The 17,601-nt window shown below is 40.8% G+C and overlaps 2 protein-coding genes across 3 annotated transcripts in view; both read right to left on the reverse strand.

Annotated features, from left to right (window-relative positions):
* Positions 1–1,352, reverse strand: part of LOC106571314 (monocarboxylate transporter 10) — a 62,536-nt gene extending 61,184 nt beyond the window's left edge. The window contains exon 1 of the mRNA XM_014144239.3: positions 715–1,352. Coding sequence (XP_013999714.1) covers positions 715–1,063 — 349 coding nt within the window. The 5' untranslated portion in view covers positions 1,064–1,352. The remainder of the gene's footprint in view (positions 1–714) is intronic.
* A 2,139-nt stretch (positions 1,353–3,491) lies between these two features.
* On the reverse strand, positions 3,492–15,445 carry LOC106571313 (ribosome production factor 2 homolog). 2 transcript variants are annotated; one of them, XM_014144237.3, is made up of 10 exons: positions 15,340–15,445; positions 14,973–15,105; positions 14,827–14,864; positions 10,919–10,958; positions 10,495–10,576; positions 10,306–10,382; positions 5,136–5,235; positions 4,334–4,436; positions 4,054–4,198; positions 3,492–3,844 (listed from the first exon to the last, which is right to left on the reverse strand). In XM_014144237.3, exons 1-10 carry the CDS (start codon positions 15,360–15,362, stop codon positions 3,659–3,661), a joined length of 927 nt encoding a protein of 308 aa, XP_013999712.1. In that variant the 5' UTR covers positions 15,363–15,445; the 3' UTR covers positions 3,492–3,658. The 2 variants fall into 2 exon arrangements, with proteins under 2 accessions (XP_013999712.1, XP_013999713.1); XM_014144238.3 differs by having other exon boundaries at positions 15,335–15,433.
* Between the last annotated feature and the right edge of the window lie 2,156 nt (positions 15,446–17,601).

Consider the following 17,601-nt stretch of genomic DNA (forward strand, 5'->3'; position numbering starts at 1 on the left):
GAAGCAAGAGAGAACCCTTTTAAGTTTTTCTAAGAGTGTAAACATCACCTGCACAACATAACCTTGATAAGCAGGGATGGATCAAAAGCCTGCACACCCAGTAGCTCTCCAAATGGAGGGTTGACCACATGTGTTTTATACAGTAGCCTAACAGTGCAGTTATTCTACTTTGTGGGGGGTTGAGTGCCTTGATCAAGGGCACAACGGCAGGAGATAGTAGGTCTACATGGGATCAGAGACCAGCAGCCTTCTAGTGTCAACACCACATAAATGATGACTTTTTCATGTAGGCAACATAGAGACACACCAATTATTGGTCATGGAAAAATCATGAAATTCCATCTTTTAAGAACCCTTGTATGAACCCTTAACAGTGAATAATCAGAGGTCTCTATGGCATAGCGTAATTTGTGAATTTCTGTGAACCGACTTGAAAAAAGACATTTCCTCCACCTCAAGCACTGTCTAGCCATGTGGCACGCTCGACTCGCTGACTGACACCAGATAACGTTAGCAATCTAGACCGTGCTAGCTGGAAAGGTGATTAGATCGGAAACTTAGTTTGAAAGTAAATTAATGACATTCTCTAAACTTTGTCACATGTTGACATGCAGCCAGAAAGCAATACACATATTTTATGAAGCATGCTGATGCTAGCTAACTCGCTAATACAGTATTTAGCTAGATTACTAGCGTTATGCCGACTTTTCTCACCTGTTTTGAATCTGAGGTCCTCGTCATCTGCTGACCCGAATTCATTCAGAAGGGACATGAACAGGATGCCAAAGGCGTTCTGGATACCGAACACCGCTCCATTGCACCACATGGCAGCCAGCATAACCACCCACCCCCATCCTCCTTCTGGGTGCTCGAACTCAGGCTCCTCCGCAGTGACGGGGACCTGCTCCTGGATGGTTCCTTTGCTACCCCCGTTCTCCTTCTCCTCAGCTTCACCCGGGCGCTTTTCAAATGACTTCATTGGTGTCTCTTCCGCAGGTTCCGCAGCAATCATTTCTTTAGTCGTCTCAGATTCATTGTCTGTCATGTTGGTACCTTCTGTCATTTCTTCGCACGACTATGCAGATTTTTAACACTGTCAAATATGATGACAGCAATAATGTGACTATGCCGCTAACTAGTCTAAATGATGTACTCTCAAGCTGCAGTCAAACTCAACTGAAGAGATTCAGATGATGGTATGCCGCAAAATGTCTGTCTACAAATATGAAGACTTTGCATCTTCTTTCATCGAATTGTTATGGAGAAGTTGCATCCATTCAGAAGCAGCAGCCGTAATGAACTGATCTACCAACCGCCCGCACGGTCTTTAGTGCATGTCAAACGCCAGTGTTGTAATATTGTATAAATAGATAACCCAGAGGGCGGGACGTGCGTACATTACGCCGGGCTTTTGTCGCTCATTGGATTTACTGCCGTACTTTTCAAGTATGACGTCAGAACATTGAAGAATTACTGTAGTGTTTGAAAAAGTGAAGAACATTTTTTTTCAAGAAAAATAAGATCCAGAACACATGTATTTTTCTCTCTTATCCAGAGGTTCCTCTTGCAAGGAAAAGTAAACCTAGCAGTCTATAAATTGTGCTGTAATGAGTAAGGGATAATCAACTAGGGGCTATGCGTTCTATGGAAAATAATGAACGACGTGGAAGGTGTGTTCCCAACGTTTTCTAAATTATCTGCGTGATAGGCCTGTACATTGTTAAAAAATAAATCTATAACTTTTAAATATGACTTCATTTAAATAAGACTTAATTTGACAATTTTTGCTATTGATTTCAGTATAACACTGGAGCCCAGTTTTCAAATGAATAAAGTCAAACAGCTACCTCTTGTGTACAAAGTAAACTATCCACAGAAACATCCAGCGATTTAATACCAATACTTCTGATTTCTTATCTGCCAGCAACCTTTTCATACCTGAAAGCTGACTGATATATACCAATTTATCTAACGTCAGATTACAATTGTAATTTGTTCATATGATGGTAAGTTTATATACCTAAGGGTTTTGTGGCAGCAGAGTGAAAAGTAGAATACTTACAGTCCCTTCTCCACAGTGACATGGTTTATTTGTCCCACCCTTATGAAGCTTTCCCTCTACTCTCACTAAACTCTCTACCACCTAGATAAGAGGAATACTTATGTGTTCATTGCTGTTCATTGACTATTGCTCAGCGTTCAGCGTTCGTCACCGAGCTTTAGACCCTAGGACTCCTTCTGCAACTGGTTCCTGGACCTCCTGATGGTCCGACCCCAGGTAGTGAGAGTAGGCAACATCACCTTGGCCACGCTGACCCTCTATACTGGGGCATGCTTTGTACCTTCCTGTATCCCCCGTTCACCCACGACTGCGTGGCCACGCACGACTCAAGTTTGCGGATGACACGATGGTGGTAGGCCTGCTCACCGGGGACGATAAGACAGCCTATAGGAAGGTCAGTGACCTGGCAGTGTGGTGCCAGGACAACCACTCCCTCAACGTCAGTAAGACCAAAGAGCTGATCGTGAACTACAGGAAACGGGGGATGAGCCCACCCCCATCAATGGGGCTGCAGTAGAGCAGGTTGAAGCTTCAAGTTCCTTTGTGTCCAAATCACTAAGGCCTTAAAATGATCCACACACATGCAAACAGTTATGAGGGCACAAAAGCACCCCTTCCCCCATCAGGAGGCTGAAGATTTGGCATTTGTCCTCAAAAAGTTCTACTGCTGCACCATTGAGAGCATCTTGACTGGCTGCATCACTGCTTGGTATGGCAACAGCACCGCCGTTGATCGCATGGCGCTACATGACTGAGGCCGAGCTTCCTGCCATCCAGGACCTCGCTATCAGGTGGTGTGAAAGGAAGGTAAAGCCTCCAGCCACACAAGCCATAGACTCTTCTCTCTGCTTCCGCATGGCAAGCGGTACCAGAGAATCAAGTCTGCATCGACTATTTTTGCACTAACTATGCACATGCTACACACACACAACATGCAGACACTTTCAAACTGACTAAACACACACAATCATATATCCTGATGCCCAGTCACCTTACCCCTATACATATCTACCCCTACCACTTCAGTATCTCTGCACATTGTAAATATGGTATTAGAACTGATCCTGTGTATAGCTTACTTGTGTTCTTATGTGTTTTTCTTCTACTTTTATAGTACTATCAATATTTATTACTGCATTGTTGGGAAAGAGCTTGCAAGAAAGGCATTTCACTGTGCATGTGACAAATCAATTGTAAAACCTCTGAAAAGAACAGCACGACAGATGTACAAAATAAATGTAATCATTGAGACAATGCTTCCGCGATGTACAAGTAGAGATTAAAATTAAAATACAGAAAATATTTGAGTATTTTATTTTAGAACAATGGCATCTTATTGAACTACGCATTTTTTTTTTCTTATGCACATACATCTGAGGCTTGCCTTTCACACAAAGCATTTCCAGATTAAGCAACATGAGCAACAGAATGATGTACAATTTGTCTTTATTAACAAGAGATATTGACAAACATACCTGCAGAAGGTAAACATGTGGGGGTAATTCTTTAATAATGACAATTCTGAAGACATCGGTCAACATCCACAGTTAGCGTGACGTGAGCCTGTGAAATGTCCACTTAAAACCTGCGAAGACTTCACACCACTTCTACCTTGGCTGTTTTCGGGGATGTCGCTCCCTCCGCAGCGGCTCCCGGGCCCCTCCTCTTCCTCAGACCCTTCATCTTACGTGTCTGGAGCTTGGCCAGATCCTGCTTCTGCATGTGCAACCTGCCAAACTTTGTACCAAAGGTATCGTGGGATATGTTCTTCTTCTTCTTGGGCTGTAAAGAATAGAATTGACAAAGAACATGACTGATTGCCTTGATGTTTCATTTCACTACATAGATACTTCTAAATGATTTGGCCAATGGCACACAATACCATTGTGCAATTAAGATACTTTCAAAAAGAATAAACCTTCCGTGACATTCAACATAGGGACTCATGAAAGAGATTGAAAAAGATGACTGCAACTAGAGTTGTTTCATACCTTCAGAGCCTTGGGCTGTCTGTGAGCTGTCTTGTAGAGGTCGTCTGATGCCAGGTGTGTTCTCCGCAAGACAAAGTCAAAAGACGGCCCAATCTCCTCCAGCTCAATCCTTGGTGTACGACATCCAGACTTCTTCAACAGAGATCTGGAGAACCCAAAGAGTTTTGACTAGTGATCATTTCAGAGGTGAAAGATGCAGATCATATGTAATTCAGCCATAATCTGTCATGAATAATAGGTGATATTGGTAGATGGTCTAGCTGCTAGCAGGCAGACATGCCTGTAGCTGCGCATGTAGATTTTCCCCTCCAGAGCAGTGAAGTGCAGGACATGCTCCAGACCAGCCAGGCGCACTGAAGGCACAACAGGACCCCTGAAGAAGTCTGTACGACAAGACAATTAGAACAAAACAAAAAAAACTGGTCAATAGCGTCGCCGACATGAAATGCAATATTATTACAACCTACAGAAATACTACAGATTGTGAAGGTATGTTTCCCCCACAAAAAATTATGTGCTGAACAAAAATATAAAACGCAACTGGTTAAGTGTCGGTCCCATGTGTCATGAGCTGAAATAAAAGAGTGCAGAAATTTTACATACACACAAAAAGCTTATTTCTCAATGTATTTATTACATCCCTGTTAGTGAGCATTTTTCCTTTGCTGAGATATTCTATCCATCTGACAGGTGTGACATATCAAAAAGGCCAGTAAAATGTGCAGTTTTGTCACAACACAGTGCCACAGATGTCTAAAGTTGAGGGAACGTGCAATTGGCATGCTGACTGCAGGAATGTCCAACAGAGCTGTTGCCAGAGAATTTAATGTTAATTTCTTTACCATATCCACCCATATTTTCTTTATAGAATTTGGGGGGATAATTCACTTATTTCAATTGACTGATTTCCTTCTTTTGAACTGTAACTCAGTAAAATATTAGAAATTGTTGCATGTTGCGTTTATATTTTTGTTCAGTATAGTTAGAGGAATTTCTTTCTAACTGAAGAGGTAGGACTGAAATTAACCCCACGATGTGCGATTAACACCAAATTCAAATGTTTAGCTTAGACGAAACTGTACCTGTAAGAAGGCTCTTTAGGCGTTTGTGGTCATCATCATGGTCAAAAGCCTCCCCTGCAAACACCAGCATCGGTTTGGTCCCCTCAGGACATTTGCTGTTCTGCAATGCATTGGAAACAGAACATAAAATTACAGGAGGAAGATTGTGATATAACAGGTAACATTAACTTCACTTGTTTGCAGTCCAGAGTGTATTGGCATGTTATCAGTAAAACAAAAATGAAAAAAATTCAAAGACCAGGGAAACAGTGTGCCTAAAATAGTGTTAAGATCTCTCTTTTGACAAACATATCAAGACTGTTTCAAGGACAGCTTTTTTCCATCAACGTAACATTGCAACAGAAACTTTGTCCAAAAATGATGCAGAAAAATGTATCCATGCTTTTGTCACTTCCAGGTTAGACTACTGCAATGCTCTACTTTCCAGCTACCCGGATAAAGCACTAAATAAACTTCAGTTAGTGCTAAACACGGCTGCTAGAATCTTGACTAGAACCCCAAAATTTGATCATATTACTCCAGTGCTAGCCTCCCTACACTGGCTTCCTGTTAAGGCAAGGGCTGATTTCAAGGTTTTACTGCTAACCTACAAAGCATTACATGGACTTGCACCTACCTATCGTTCCGATTTGGTCCTGCCGTACATACCTACACGCACGCTACAGTCACAAGACGCAGGCTTCCTTATTGTCCCTAGAATTTCTAAGCAAACAGCTGGAGGCAGGGCTTTCTCATATAGAGCTCCATTTTTATGGAATGGTCTGCCTATCCATGTGAGAGATGCAGGCTCGGTCTCAACCTTTAAGTAAGTCTTTACTGAAGACTCATCTCTTCAGTAGGTCCTATGATTGAGTGTAGTCTGGCCCAGGAGTGTGAAGGTGAACGGAAAGGCACTGGAGCAACGAACCGCCCTTGTTGTCTCTGCCTGTTCGGTTCCCCTCTCTCCACTGGGATTCTCTGCCTCAAACCCTATTTACAGGGGCTGAGTCACTGGTGCTCTTCCATGCCATCCCGAGGAGGGGTGCATCACTTGAGTGGGTTGAGTCACTGACGTGATTTCTCTGTCCGGGTTGCACCCCCCCTTGGGTTGTGACGTGGGGGGAGATCTTTGTGGGCTATACTCAGCCTTGTCTCAGGACAGTAAGATGGTGGTTGGAGATATCCCTCTAGTGGTGTGGGGGCTGTGCTTTGGCAAAGTGGGTGGGGTTATATCCTGCCTGTTTGGCCCTGTCCGGGGGTATCGTCGGACGGGGCCACAGTGTCTCCCGACCCCTCCTGTATTTATGCTGCAAAAGTTTGTGTGGGGGGGGCTAGGGTCAGTCTGTTATATCTGGAGTTATATCTGGAGTTCTCTCTCCCCCTCCCCCTCTCCCTCTCGACTACCTGGCCTTATGACTCCTTGCTGTCCCCAGTCCACTTGGTCGTGCTGCTGCGCCAGTTTCAACTGTTCTGCCTGCGGCTATGGAACCCTGACCTGTTCACTGGACGTGCTACCTGTCCCAGACCTGCTGTTTTCAACTCTCTAGAGACAGAAGGAGCGGTAGAGATACTCTGAATGATCGGCTAGGAAAAACCAACTGGCATTTACTCCTGAGGTGCTGACCTGTTGCACCCTTCTTCCTAGGTTCTGGCCTTTCTAGGGAGTTTTTCCTAGCCACCGTGCTTCTACACCTGCATTGCTTGCTGTTTGGGGTAATAGGCTGGGTTTCTGTACAGCACTTTGTGACATCAGCTGATGTAAGGGCTTTATAAATACATTTGATTGCTTGATTGATTAACCTCTCTGTGAGTAAGGCTAGTTTCCTGAATTTCAGCCTGTCTGACATGCCCAAAGAAAAGTGCCTGTTACTCAAGCCCAGAAGCTAGGATGTGCATACAATTGGCAGAATTGGATAGAAAACACTCAAAGTTTCTAAAACTGTTAAAATAATGTCTGTGAGTATAACAGAACTGATATAGCAGACAAAAACCCGAGGAATATTTTTGTTTTAGTTGAGCTCCGAATGACTTCCAATGCAATTGAAAGATCTAATTTCCGCCTCCCAGATTGCAGTTCCTATGGCTTCCAGTAGGTGTCAACAATCTTTATACAAGGTTTTAGGCTTGTTTTTTTGAAAAATGAAGAAGTATTTGTAGTCTTTCCAAGTTGAGCGCCAGGGCAAAACACCGTAATTTCCGGACTATTGAGCGCACCTGAATATAAGCCGCACCCACTGAATAAAAAAAAAAATATATATATATATATATAAGCCGCACATGTCTATAAGCCGCAGGTGCCTACCGGTACATTGAAACAAATTAATTTTACACAGGCTCTTGGGGCTAGGGGGCAGTATTTTCACAGCCGGATGAAAAACGTACCCAATTTAAACAGGTTACTACTCTGGCCCAGAAAATAGAATATGCATATTATTAGTAGATTTGGATAGAAAACACTGAAGTTTCTAAAACTGTTTAAATGGTGTCTGAGTATAACAGAACTCATATGGCAGGCAAAAACCTGAGAAAAATTGAATCAGGAAGTGGGAGAAATTAAAAATGTAGTTTCTTTTGAATCCCTTGAAAAACTACAGTGACATAGGATTTACGTTGCACCTGCTAACTCTTCCATTGGCTGTCAACAATCTTTAGGAACTGGTTTCATCCGTCACCTGTTACCGGGCAGAAAATTGTGGCTCAGTCTGAGGACAGGTGTCTCGTGACACGCGTGCACTTGACTTCGTTGTTTTTTATTTTTCTTCTGGGATGAATACCTATTCCCCGGTTGTAAAATTATCACAGTTTTACGTTAAAAAATACCCTGAAGGATTGATTGTAAACATCGTTTGACGTGTTTCTACAAACGGTAATGGAACTTTGAACATTTCGTCTATGGATTTGCGTCCACGCCACATGGCATTGTAAAGTGTTCTGGATGGGTCAACAAAACGGACGTATTTGGACATAAATGATGGACTTTGCAGAACAAATGAACATTTCTTGTGGAAGTGGGTGCCCTTCCGGGTGCATTCCGCCGAAGATCTGCAAAGGTAAGTAAATATTTCGAACATATTTTTAGAGATTTGTCGACGCCGTGATTGTAGGCTAACTTTATAGCTTAGCATTGAAGGCTAAGTTCTGTACTCAGAATATTGTACAATGTGCTTTTTCCGTAAAGTTATTTTGAAATCTGACAAAGTGGTTGCATAAAGGAGTAGATTATCTCTAATTCTTTAAATAATTGTTATACATTTTGTCAACATTTATGAGTTCTTCTGTAAATGAATGTGCCCATTCACCGGAGGGTTATGGGGAGAAAACATTTTCTGAACGTCACGCGCCAATGTAAAAATTGGGTTTTTGGATATAAATATGAACTTGATCGAACAAAAAAATGCATGTATTGTCTAACATGATGTCCTAGGAGTGTCATCTGATGAAGATTGTCAAAGGTTAGTGCTTAATTTTAGCTGTGTATCTGGTTTTGTGATGGCTATCCGTGCTTGGAAAATGGAATTGTTTTTGCTAAGGTGCTATGCTAAAATAATCGAATGTTTTGCTTTCAACGTAAAGCCTTTTTGAAATCGTGATTGGATTAACGAGTAGAGTATCTTTAAAATGCCGTATAATACTTGAATTTTAATTGAGATGATTTTTTATTTTATTTTTAAATTCGCGCCGTGCTCTCTCACTGGTTGTTGTCCAACCAATCCCTTTAACGGGATTGTATCTCGAAGGGGTCCTCAAGAGGTTAACGAAACACGGCTTGTAACAAAATAAATAGGCTTTAACGAAACACGGCTTTTAACAAAAAACATAAAATTAGCAGTAAGCTTTAGTTGTCTTTTTGCACTGAGTCAATTCCTCACGCTGCTGTTTCCAACGTCTTATCATCGACTCATTAAGACCAAGCTCCCGTGCAGCAGCTCTATTTCCTTTTCCAACAGCCAGATCAATCGCCTTCAACTTGAAAGCGGCATCATATGCATTTCTCTGTGTCTTTGCCATGATGAGGGTGACAAAATGACTACCGTAATCAGAATGATGGGAAGTTTGAGAGCGCTCGATTTAATCCAAACAGTAAACAAAAAAGTTGTTTGATCTTAACCCGTTCGGCAATTTCATTGGTCTAATGAAAGCTTCATGCCGCCAAAAAACTGAGCACGTCACAGAATGTGTTTTTTGGGGGGAAAAAATTTGAAAGCGGGAAAAATCCATTTATTAGCCGCGTCATTGTTTAAGCCGCAAGGTTCAAAGCGTGGGAAAAAAGTTGCGGCTTATAGTCCGGAAATTACGGTAGTCTTTTTACAGGCGTGAACGTGGGCGCGCTCTTTGTTCTTTTCCTTTGCTATTGAACATAGTAATCTCCATCTGAAATATTATTGTTTATTTAGATATTAGACAACTTGAGGATTAATAAAAAACATTGTTTTGACTTGTTTGGACGAACTTTGCTGGTAAGATTTTGGAATCCTTTGTATGCATGTTGAAGGACTGGATTATTGAATTCAAAGGCGTCAACTAAACGGCGTTTTTAGGATATAAAGGACTTTATCGAACAAAACGACCATTTATTGTGTAGCTGGGACCCTTGAGATTGAAAACAGAGGAAGATCTTCAAAAGTAAGTGATTTATTTTATCGCCATTTGTTATTTCGTGATGCCTGTGCTGGTTTGGAAAAAATGCTAATGTAAGGCGCGGTCCTCAGACAATCGAATGCTATGCTTTCGCCGTAAAGCCTTTTTGAACTCTGACAACGCAGTTCGATTACCAAGATTCTAAGCTAGTATTTTCGTGAATGTTTAATATTACGATTTTGTATTTTGAATTTGGCGCACTCCGATTTCACCGGATGTTGTCGAATTTGATCCCGCTAGCAGGATCTCCGCACTAAGAGGTTTTTAAGAGAAAATAGTTCATTTGTAGTTCATTTAGACCACTTGGAGACCAAGGAGGTGTATTCGTTTGGCTTTTTTTAGCAGTGCGAGTGTACAATTTGGTGACGACACTTAAAGAACTAAGATTCGTAGAGATTAAGAACGTACAGAACATCAGGAGGTGCTGAAGGCACTCTGCTAAAAATTAAAAAAAAGGATCTTATTGGCAAATAGAGAACTCACATAAGTGGCATCATGCAGCAATGTGAAACAATGCAACTACAAATGACTATAGGAACTGCAGAAACATCACCTTGATCTCATTCAAGGAGTTATACTTCTCAATGCCCAGCTCAATCATATCCAGCACGTGGAAATCAAACAGGCGACCTGTAATCAGCAAAAAGGAAAGGAGAACAACAAGGTCAAACCCTTATCTGCTGTGAAAAGTACTAGACATCTCGTGTCTAGTCTCCCAGTGATAGAATACAAAAATGCTTACCAAATATGAGATTGTTTGGCCTTTTCTTGTTGTGTGAGCCAAACAAAAACAGCGAGCTATCAGTTTTCTTCGAGAAGAATTCCTGTAGACAGACAAAATATTAGTGATCGGAAATGGCAGTGCAATGAATACATTGTATTTTAAAGTGATGCTAACTAATACACTACTGCAGTGTTTTTTTATCCTGGTCCTGTGGACCCAAAGCGGAGCAAATGTTTGCATTTTCCCTAGCACTACACGCCCGATTCCACAATAATTCCGGTGGGGCTACAACAACGTCCCTTGAACCAGGACTACTGCATTGAAACACTCACTATACTGTATGTTTAGGAACTAGAGGAATCAAAAACAATTAGAATTCTCAGGTTAAACAAACCAGTTTTTAGAGGGTACTGAAGACATGTAATATCTCTAGTTAACTGACCAATGATGTAGAATCTTCAAATGGCCTGGTTATATTTTTCCTGGAAGGAAAGACAACATTTAGTTTACACGCAGGATAAAAAAAAAAACATTTCTCAAGTACCAACAATAGATGGACTATTTATGTTTTGTTATTATTATTTCAGTATACACAGTCCTTTATGCCCAAGTTGCTATAAATATCCAATGTTTACAGGGGAAAAATAAAACATGAAGACTAAATACAATAATTTCAGTACAACCACAATACTGGATTTTTAAAATAATAATAGTACTCCTACTTGAGTAAAAGGCCCAGTGCAGTCAAAAACATGGTTTTACTCAGATATTTCAACATTGTAGAATAATAGTGAAAACATCAACACTATGAAATAGCACATATGGAATCATGTAGTAACCCCAAAAAAGTGTTAAACATATCAAATTATATTTTAGATTCTTCAAAGTAGCCACCCTTTGCCTTGATGACAGCTTTGCACAGGCCTGGCATTCTCTCAACCAGCTTCACGAGGAATGCTTTTCCAACAGTCTTGAAGGAGTTCCCACATATGCGGAGCACTTGTTGGCTGCTTTTCCTTCACTCAGTGATCCAACTCATCCCAAACCATCTCAGTTGGGTTGAGGTCAGGTGATTGTGGAGGCCAGGTCATCTGGTGCAGTACTCAAGATTGGTGGAAAAACTGAACTGTCCTGCACAGAGCCCCGACCTCAACCCCATCGGGATGAATTGGATTGCCAACTGCGAGCCATGCCTAGTTGCCCAACATCAGTTCCCGGACTTACTAATGCTCATAGATGAATGGAAGCATGTCCCTGCAGCAATGTTCCAACATCTACTGGAAAGCCTTTCCAGAAGAGTGGAGGCTGTTATAGCAGAAAAGGGGTTACCAACTCCATATTAATGCCCATGATTTTGGAATGAGATGTTCAGGTGTCCACATACTTTTGGTCATGTAGTGTACCACAGTTGCCAAAGAAAACAATACGAAAGCACACATTTATCAGTAGAAACGTATTTTTAGTTGATATTTTAATAAGAAAATTCTGGTTGCTAGAGACCCGACCCAGTCATTCGTTCTTTATGTTCTGTTGCCATGCTAAGTGGTTTTTACTAGATTACTTGTAGTTTTTCATGTTGTTTGTCTAATTTTTGTAATGACTTGGCGCTGCCTATCTTGGCCAGGACGCTCTTGAAAAAGAGATTTTAAATCTCAATGAGCCTTTCCTGGTTAAATAATGGTTAAATTTAAATAAAATTAAAATAAAATTAATTAAATTAAAGTGGCAACATTCTTGTACCTTGCTTGCTGCTAGCTAGCCAACTTGCTACGGATACGCAATCACTACCACTGTAGCCAGAATAACAGCATTTTCATTAAACTTTCATTGCATAACCCCCATCACGCAAAGGCTATATCCATATCAATAAATTTGACAAAGCTAAATATTTATTAAGTCTTGGCTATAACATGTCCTGAGCGAAATGGCCAAGGGGTCTCAAATGGTCAAGACTATCTATATCCTATTCTTATTGCCAGATCTGTTTTCCCTAGTCACTGCATGTGCTTCAACTATTTTGTTTAAAATGTATTTAGAGGCTATATTTAGAGGCCTGTGAGCTAGGATCTTTTTTTATGGGGAGCCCTATAATAAAAACAATTATAAAACAAATAGACTTGATCGCCTAAATTGCAATGCCTACAAGTTGAAGGCCTATTTTTTATTTGGATAGGCTTAAATTAAACAATGAATTATTAAAGTGATAGGCTAAAGAACTTGATAATTTTGAATACATATGGATTTCAATAAACAAATGGACAAGACTTCTATTCTCCTTGATTTAGTTCCTATTGCAACTCAGACAAATGACTGACTGGATGACATACTGACCGACTTAACTGGATGAATTAAATGTTCAAATTTGTTGGAATGACGAGTTGCACGCACCATGCATGCTCTGCACTTTATTTGGCTAGTAGGCAAAAAGTCATTTTATCCTAATGTAGGCCTATGACTGCATGCCTCCAGAAGGGCATCTTCTGAGGCTGAGCAGTGTTTTTCCGAAGGCGCATGGTGCTGTGGCGCTGCATGGAGATCACAAGCTCTTCAACTGGGCAGCAGTATCACGATGGAGGGAATAGCCTACACGGAGACTACCTAAGACCACTGCAACAGAGTTACTGTAAAGTGTGGGAATAAGCTAATGCTACACTTTGCCTACCTCGCCCATGTTAATTTCATAGTCTATATGTTCATGAACCGATTTATATAAATCACATCAAATTATTTTAAATTCATATTAACCCCTGCTACAGGATATGCTTTGGCAAGATTTTGAGTGATGAAATAAATATCTAAATACTCTATTGCGGAGTGGCAAAACCTCCTGTGGTCATACATAATTTATAGATTCACCAAGCATCTATTATTCCTGGAAGATACTACTGGTTATGATTACCGACAAAGCCCAGAGAATGGGATGGTGCCATATTGAATTAGTCATATTTTGATAGGATGCATGCATGAGGATGTCCACAACACCCAGAGATAAGCTCAGCAAAAACATCACTTTTTCAGGACCTTGTCTTTCAAAGATAATTTGTGAAAATCCAAATAACTTCACAGATCTTCATTGTAAAGGGTTTACACACCGTTTCCCATGCTTGTTCAATGAACCATAAACAATTAATGAACATGCACCTGTGGAATTGTCGTTAAGACATTAACAGCTTCCAGACGGTAGGCAATTAAGGTCACAGTTATGAAAACTTAGGACACTAAAGAGGCCTTTCTACTGACTCTGAAAAACACCGAATGAAAGATGCCAGGGTCCCTGCTCATATCTGCATGAACATGTCTTAGGCATGCTGCAAGGAGGCATGAGGACTGCAGATGTGGCCAGGTCAATAAATTGCAATGGCCGTACTGCGAGACACCTAAGACAGAGCTACAGGGAGACAGGAGGGACAGCTGATCGTCCTCGCAGTGGCAGACCACGTGTAACACCACCTGCACAGGATTGGTACATCAGAACACACACCTGCGGGACAGGTACAGGATGGCAACAACTACCCGAGTTACACCAGGAACACACAATCCCGCCATCATTGCTCAGACTGTCCGCAATAGGCTGGGAGAGGCTGGACTGAGGGTGCAGTCCATGAGGAGGAGATGCACTGCAGTACTTAATGCAGCTGGTGGCCACACCAGATACTGACTGTTACTTTAATTTGGACCTCCCATTGTTCAGGGACAAATTATTCCATTTCTGTTAGTAACATGTCTGTGGAACTTGTTCTATTTGTCTCAGTTGTTTAATCTTATGTTCATGCAAATGAAATGTAGTTTATGTCCATGCTGAGGAGATACAACAGTGATGTTTCAATCCGCTAGGTGTAGGCATAATACAGCTAGTGCCATCTAGACAAATCCATTACATTAGCTACCTAAAATGTGACGTAACCTCAAATGAAAACTAATAGAGAACTTGAAAACGTGCAGGATACCTCTTTATAATACCTATAATGTTAGACTGTATCGTAACATGGTGTTTGTATGTTCACAGATTAAATGTTAAGTTTACGTTCATGTTTCACGCATGGCTTTTCTTATGATCCTAACAATTTACGTATGATCTTCCTATGATCCTAAAGACACGTACGTTCAACATATGGGCAGGTATACGGCTCCATAAGGTCACCAGACGGTAAATTAGTTAAGACCAATAACAGAGCTCCAAACCTCTCTTCCATAACTCACAGATAGCTTCTTAGTAAAGGACTCATATGCTAGGACTATGTTTCTTTTTTTTACCATTTTAAACAATCACAGTAAGGTAGTTATTTGTTACCTAGAACTTATTTGAGAGAGTAAAACGGCTGCATTGGTACTTTAAAATCAATCACTTACTTTTTGTACAGTACAGCACTTGGTTTCTTCAGGGCATACTAGAGGGAAAAAACATGTATTCAGAGTTACCTAGCTATCTGGCACTCAAAACTTGACAATCTTCAATATTCTGGTAGGGGAGGAGGGTCGACAGTCAGAAAACGTACAATGTCCTTCAGTGCTTGAGTGACAGTCATACTGGTGTTGCCTCCTTTCATGATCATGGCATTCTTGACGTTCTCTGTAAGCTTGGGAGCTCTGTTGTCAAGAAAGCGCTTAGCCCTCTTCGTCTTAGGTTTTCTGAGGAAACAGTCATTCAACAGGAAAACACTTCAGCTATAGACACCATGACACTTGAGTAAAACACAGATGCTTTGACATAGTATATTTCGCTTGATGGAAGATCTCAAACTAACACGGTTTAGAAGACTACAGTAGCTACTAGCTAGGTAGCTAACTACATGGCTAGCAAGTGACGTTAACTATACAATAATAAAATACGTGAGTTAGCGAAACAAAAAAAGACAACCTTACATTACTCCTTCCTTTTGTTTCATTTTGGTTGCTTCACTCGTTTGCTTGATGGCGCTTGCTTTAAAATACTCCACGTGAATTCACAACACCGGAAAATGTCGCAGTTACATATACGTCACATCCGTTGTTATGTACAGTATATACACACGTCGTACTCTTGTTTGGCCACATGATGGCGATAGAGAGCTATAAACCCCCTCTATAACTCAAACCCCAGAACCCAACATCAACCCCAAACTTTTGTGGTTTACCATTTTTTCCAGAACTATTAATTTTCAAGTATATGTTAACTTGTGTATCTTTACAAAATATCACATTCATGTGTGATATGAAATCATACAGGCCTTCTTATATTTCCGAGACCCGAAAGGGCAAATTCTATTAATTGAAAATGCTAAGAAGGGACAAGATAATAGCAAGGTGGGTTCACATCCCTAGCATTTTTTATTTTCTTGCCACATAATCGCGTTGCTCTTCAATGGCCTGTCCTCATAATTCATCTATTGGCTGAAACATTTTGAAATACTCCTGTCTACTTCAGTGGAATACATTCAACAACAGCACATAATGTAAATGTGTTCTTTTGAATAATTATTTATTTTTTCTAACCTGGTTGTGTAATGGATGATATAGTCCTGGGGTAATCAGTACTGTGGAAGGGTTGGTGAGAGTACTGCTACTGAAGAACAAATTAACACAGCGGTTTCCTACATGGAATGAGATATTGAAATGGAATGTGAACCTTGTAACTTCCACAAATGTTCATCAATGACATTAACTTGTGTGACACTTTGAATCATAACCAGTCATTCTCCCACTTTGGTTGTATTACACCACTTACTATTTATACTGTATTTACCATTCAAATGTTTATGGATTTCACAGAAACCTTCCTGTCTGCACAGCTGCAAGACCTGTCAGGGTTCCCCAACTGGCAGCTGATTTTATTTAGCCCAAAAATATATGATCCCCCAAAAATTATTTGAACTCCCAAGTTTTCTGAACATTTATATACAGTACCAGTCAAAAGTTTGGACACAGCTACTCATTCAAGGGTTTTTCTTTATTTCTACATTGTAGAAAAATAGTGAAGACATCAAAACTATGAAATAACACATATGGAATCCTGTAGTAACCAAAAAAGTGTTAAACAAATGAAAATATATTTTATATTTGAGATTCTTCAAAGTAGCCACCCTTTGCCTTGATGACAGCTTTGCATTTCAATTAACAGGTGTGCCTTGTTAAAAGTTCATTTGTAGAATTGATTTTCTTCTTAATGCGTTTGAGACAATCAGTTGTGTTGTGACAAGGTCGGGGTAGAAAAATATCAAGTCCATATTATGGCAAGAACAGCTCAAATAAGCAAAGAGAAATGACAGTCCATCATTACTTCAAGACATGAAGGTCAGTCAATCTGGAAAATTTCAAGAACTTTGAAAGTTTCAAGTGCAGTCCCAAAAACCATCAAGCACTATGATGAAACTGGCTATCATGAGGACCGCCATAGGAAAGGAAGATCCAGAGTTACCTCTGCTGTAAAGGATAAGTTCATTAGAGTTACCATCCTCAGATTGAAGCTCAAATAAATGCTTCACAGAGTTCAAGTAACAGACACATCTCAACAAACTGTTCAGAGGTGACTGCGTGAATCAGGCCTTCATGGTTAAAGTGCTGCAAAGAAACCACTAATAGAAGAAGAGACTTGCTTGGGCAAAGAAACATGAGCAATGGACATTTGACCACTGGAAATCTGTCCTTCGGTCTGACGACTTGCTTCCATTCAGCCACAAGAGCATTAGCGAGTTCGGAAACTGATGTTGGCTCGCAGTCGGCGTTCCAATTCATCCCAAAGCTGTTCAATGGGGTTGAGGTCAGGGCTCTGTGCAGGCCAATCAAGTTCTTCCACACCGATCGACAAACCATTTCTGTATGGACCTCACTTTTTGTCATGCTGAAACAGGGAAGGGCCTTCCCCAAACGGTTGCCACAAAGTTGAAGCACAGAATTGTCTAGAATGTCATTGTATGCTGTAGAGTTAAGACTTCCCTTCACTGGAACTAAGGGGCCAAGCCCAAACCATGAAAAACAGTCCCAGACTGCAGTTTGGAGCTTGGTAGTGAGGGTTACAACCTATGACAGACAACTTTTACACGCCACGCACTTGGCAGTCCCGTTCTGAGCTTGTGTGGCTTACAACTTAGCAGCTGAGCCATTGTTGCTCCTAGATGTTTCCACATCAAAATAACAGCACTTACAGTT

The sequence above is a fragment of the Salmo salar genome, chromosome 15, assembly GCF_965601325.2.
Source record: "Salmo salar chromosome 15, fSalSal1, whole genome shotgun sequence".
Taxonomy (NCBI): Eukaryota; Metazoa; Chordata; class Actinopteri; order Salmoniformes; family Salmonidae; genus Salmo; species Salmo salar.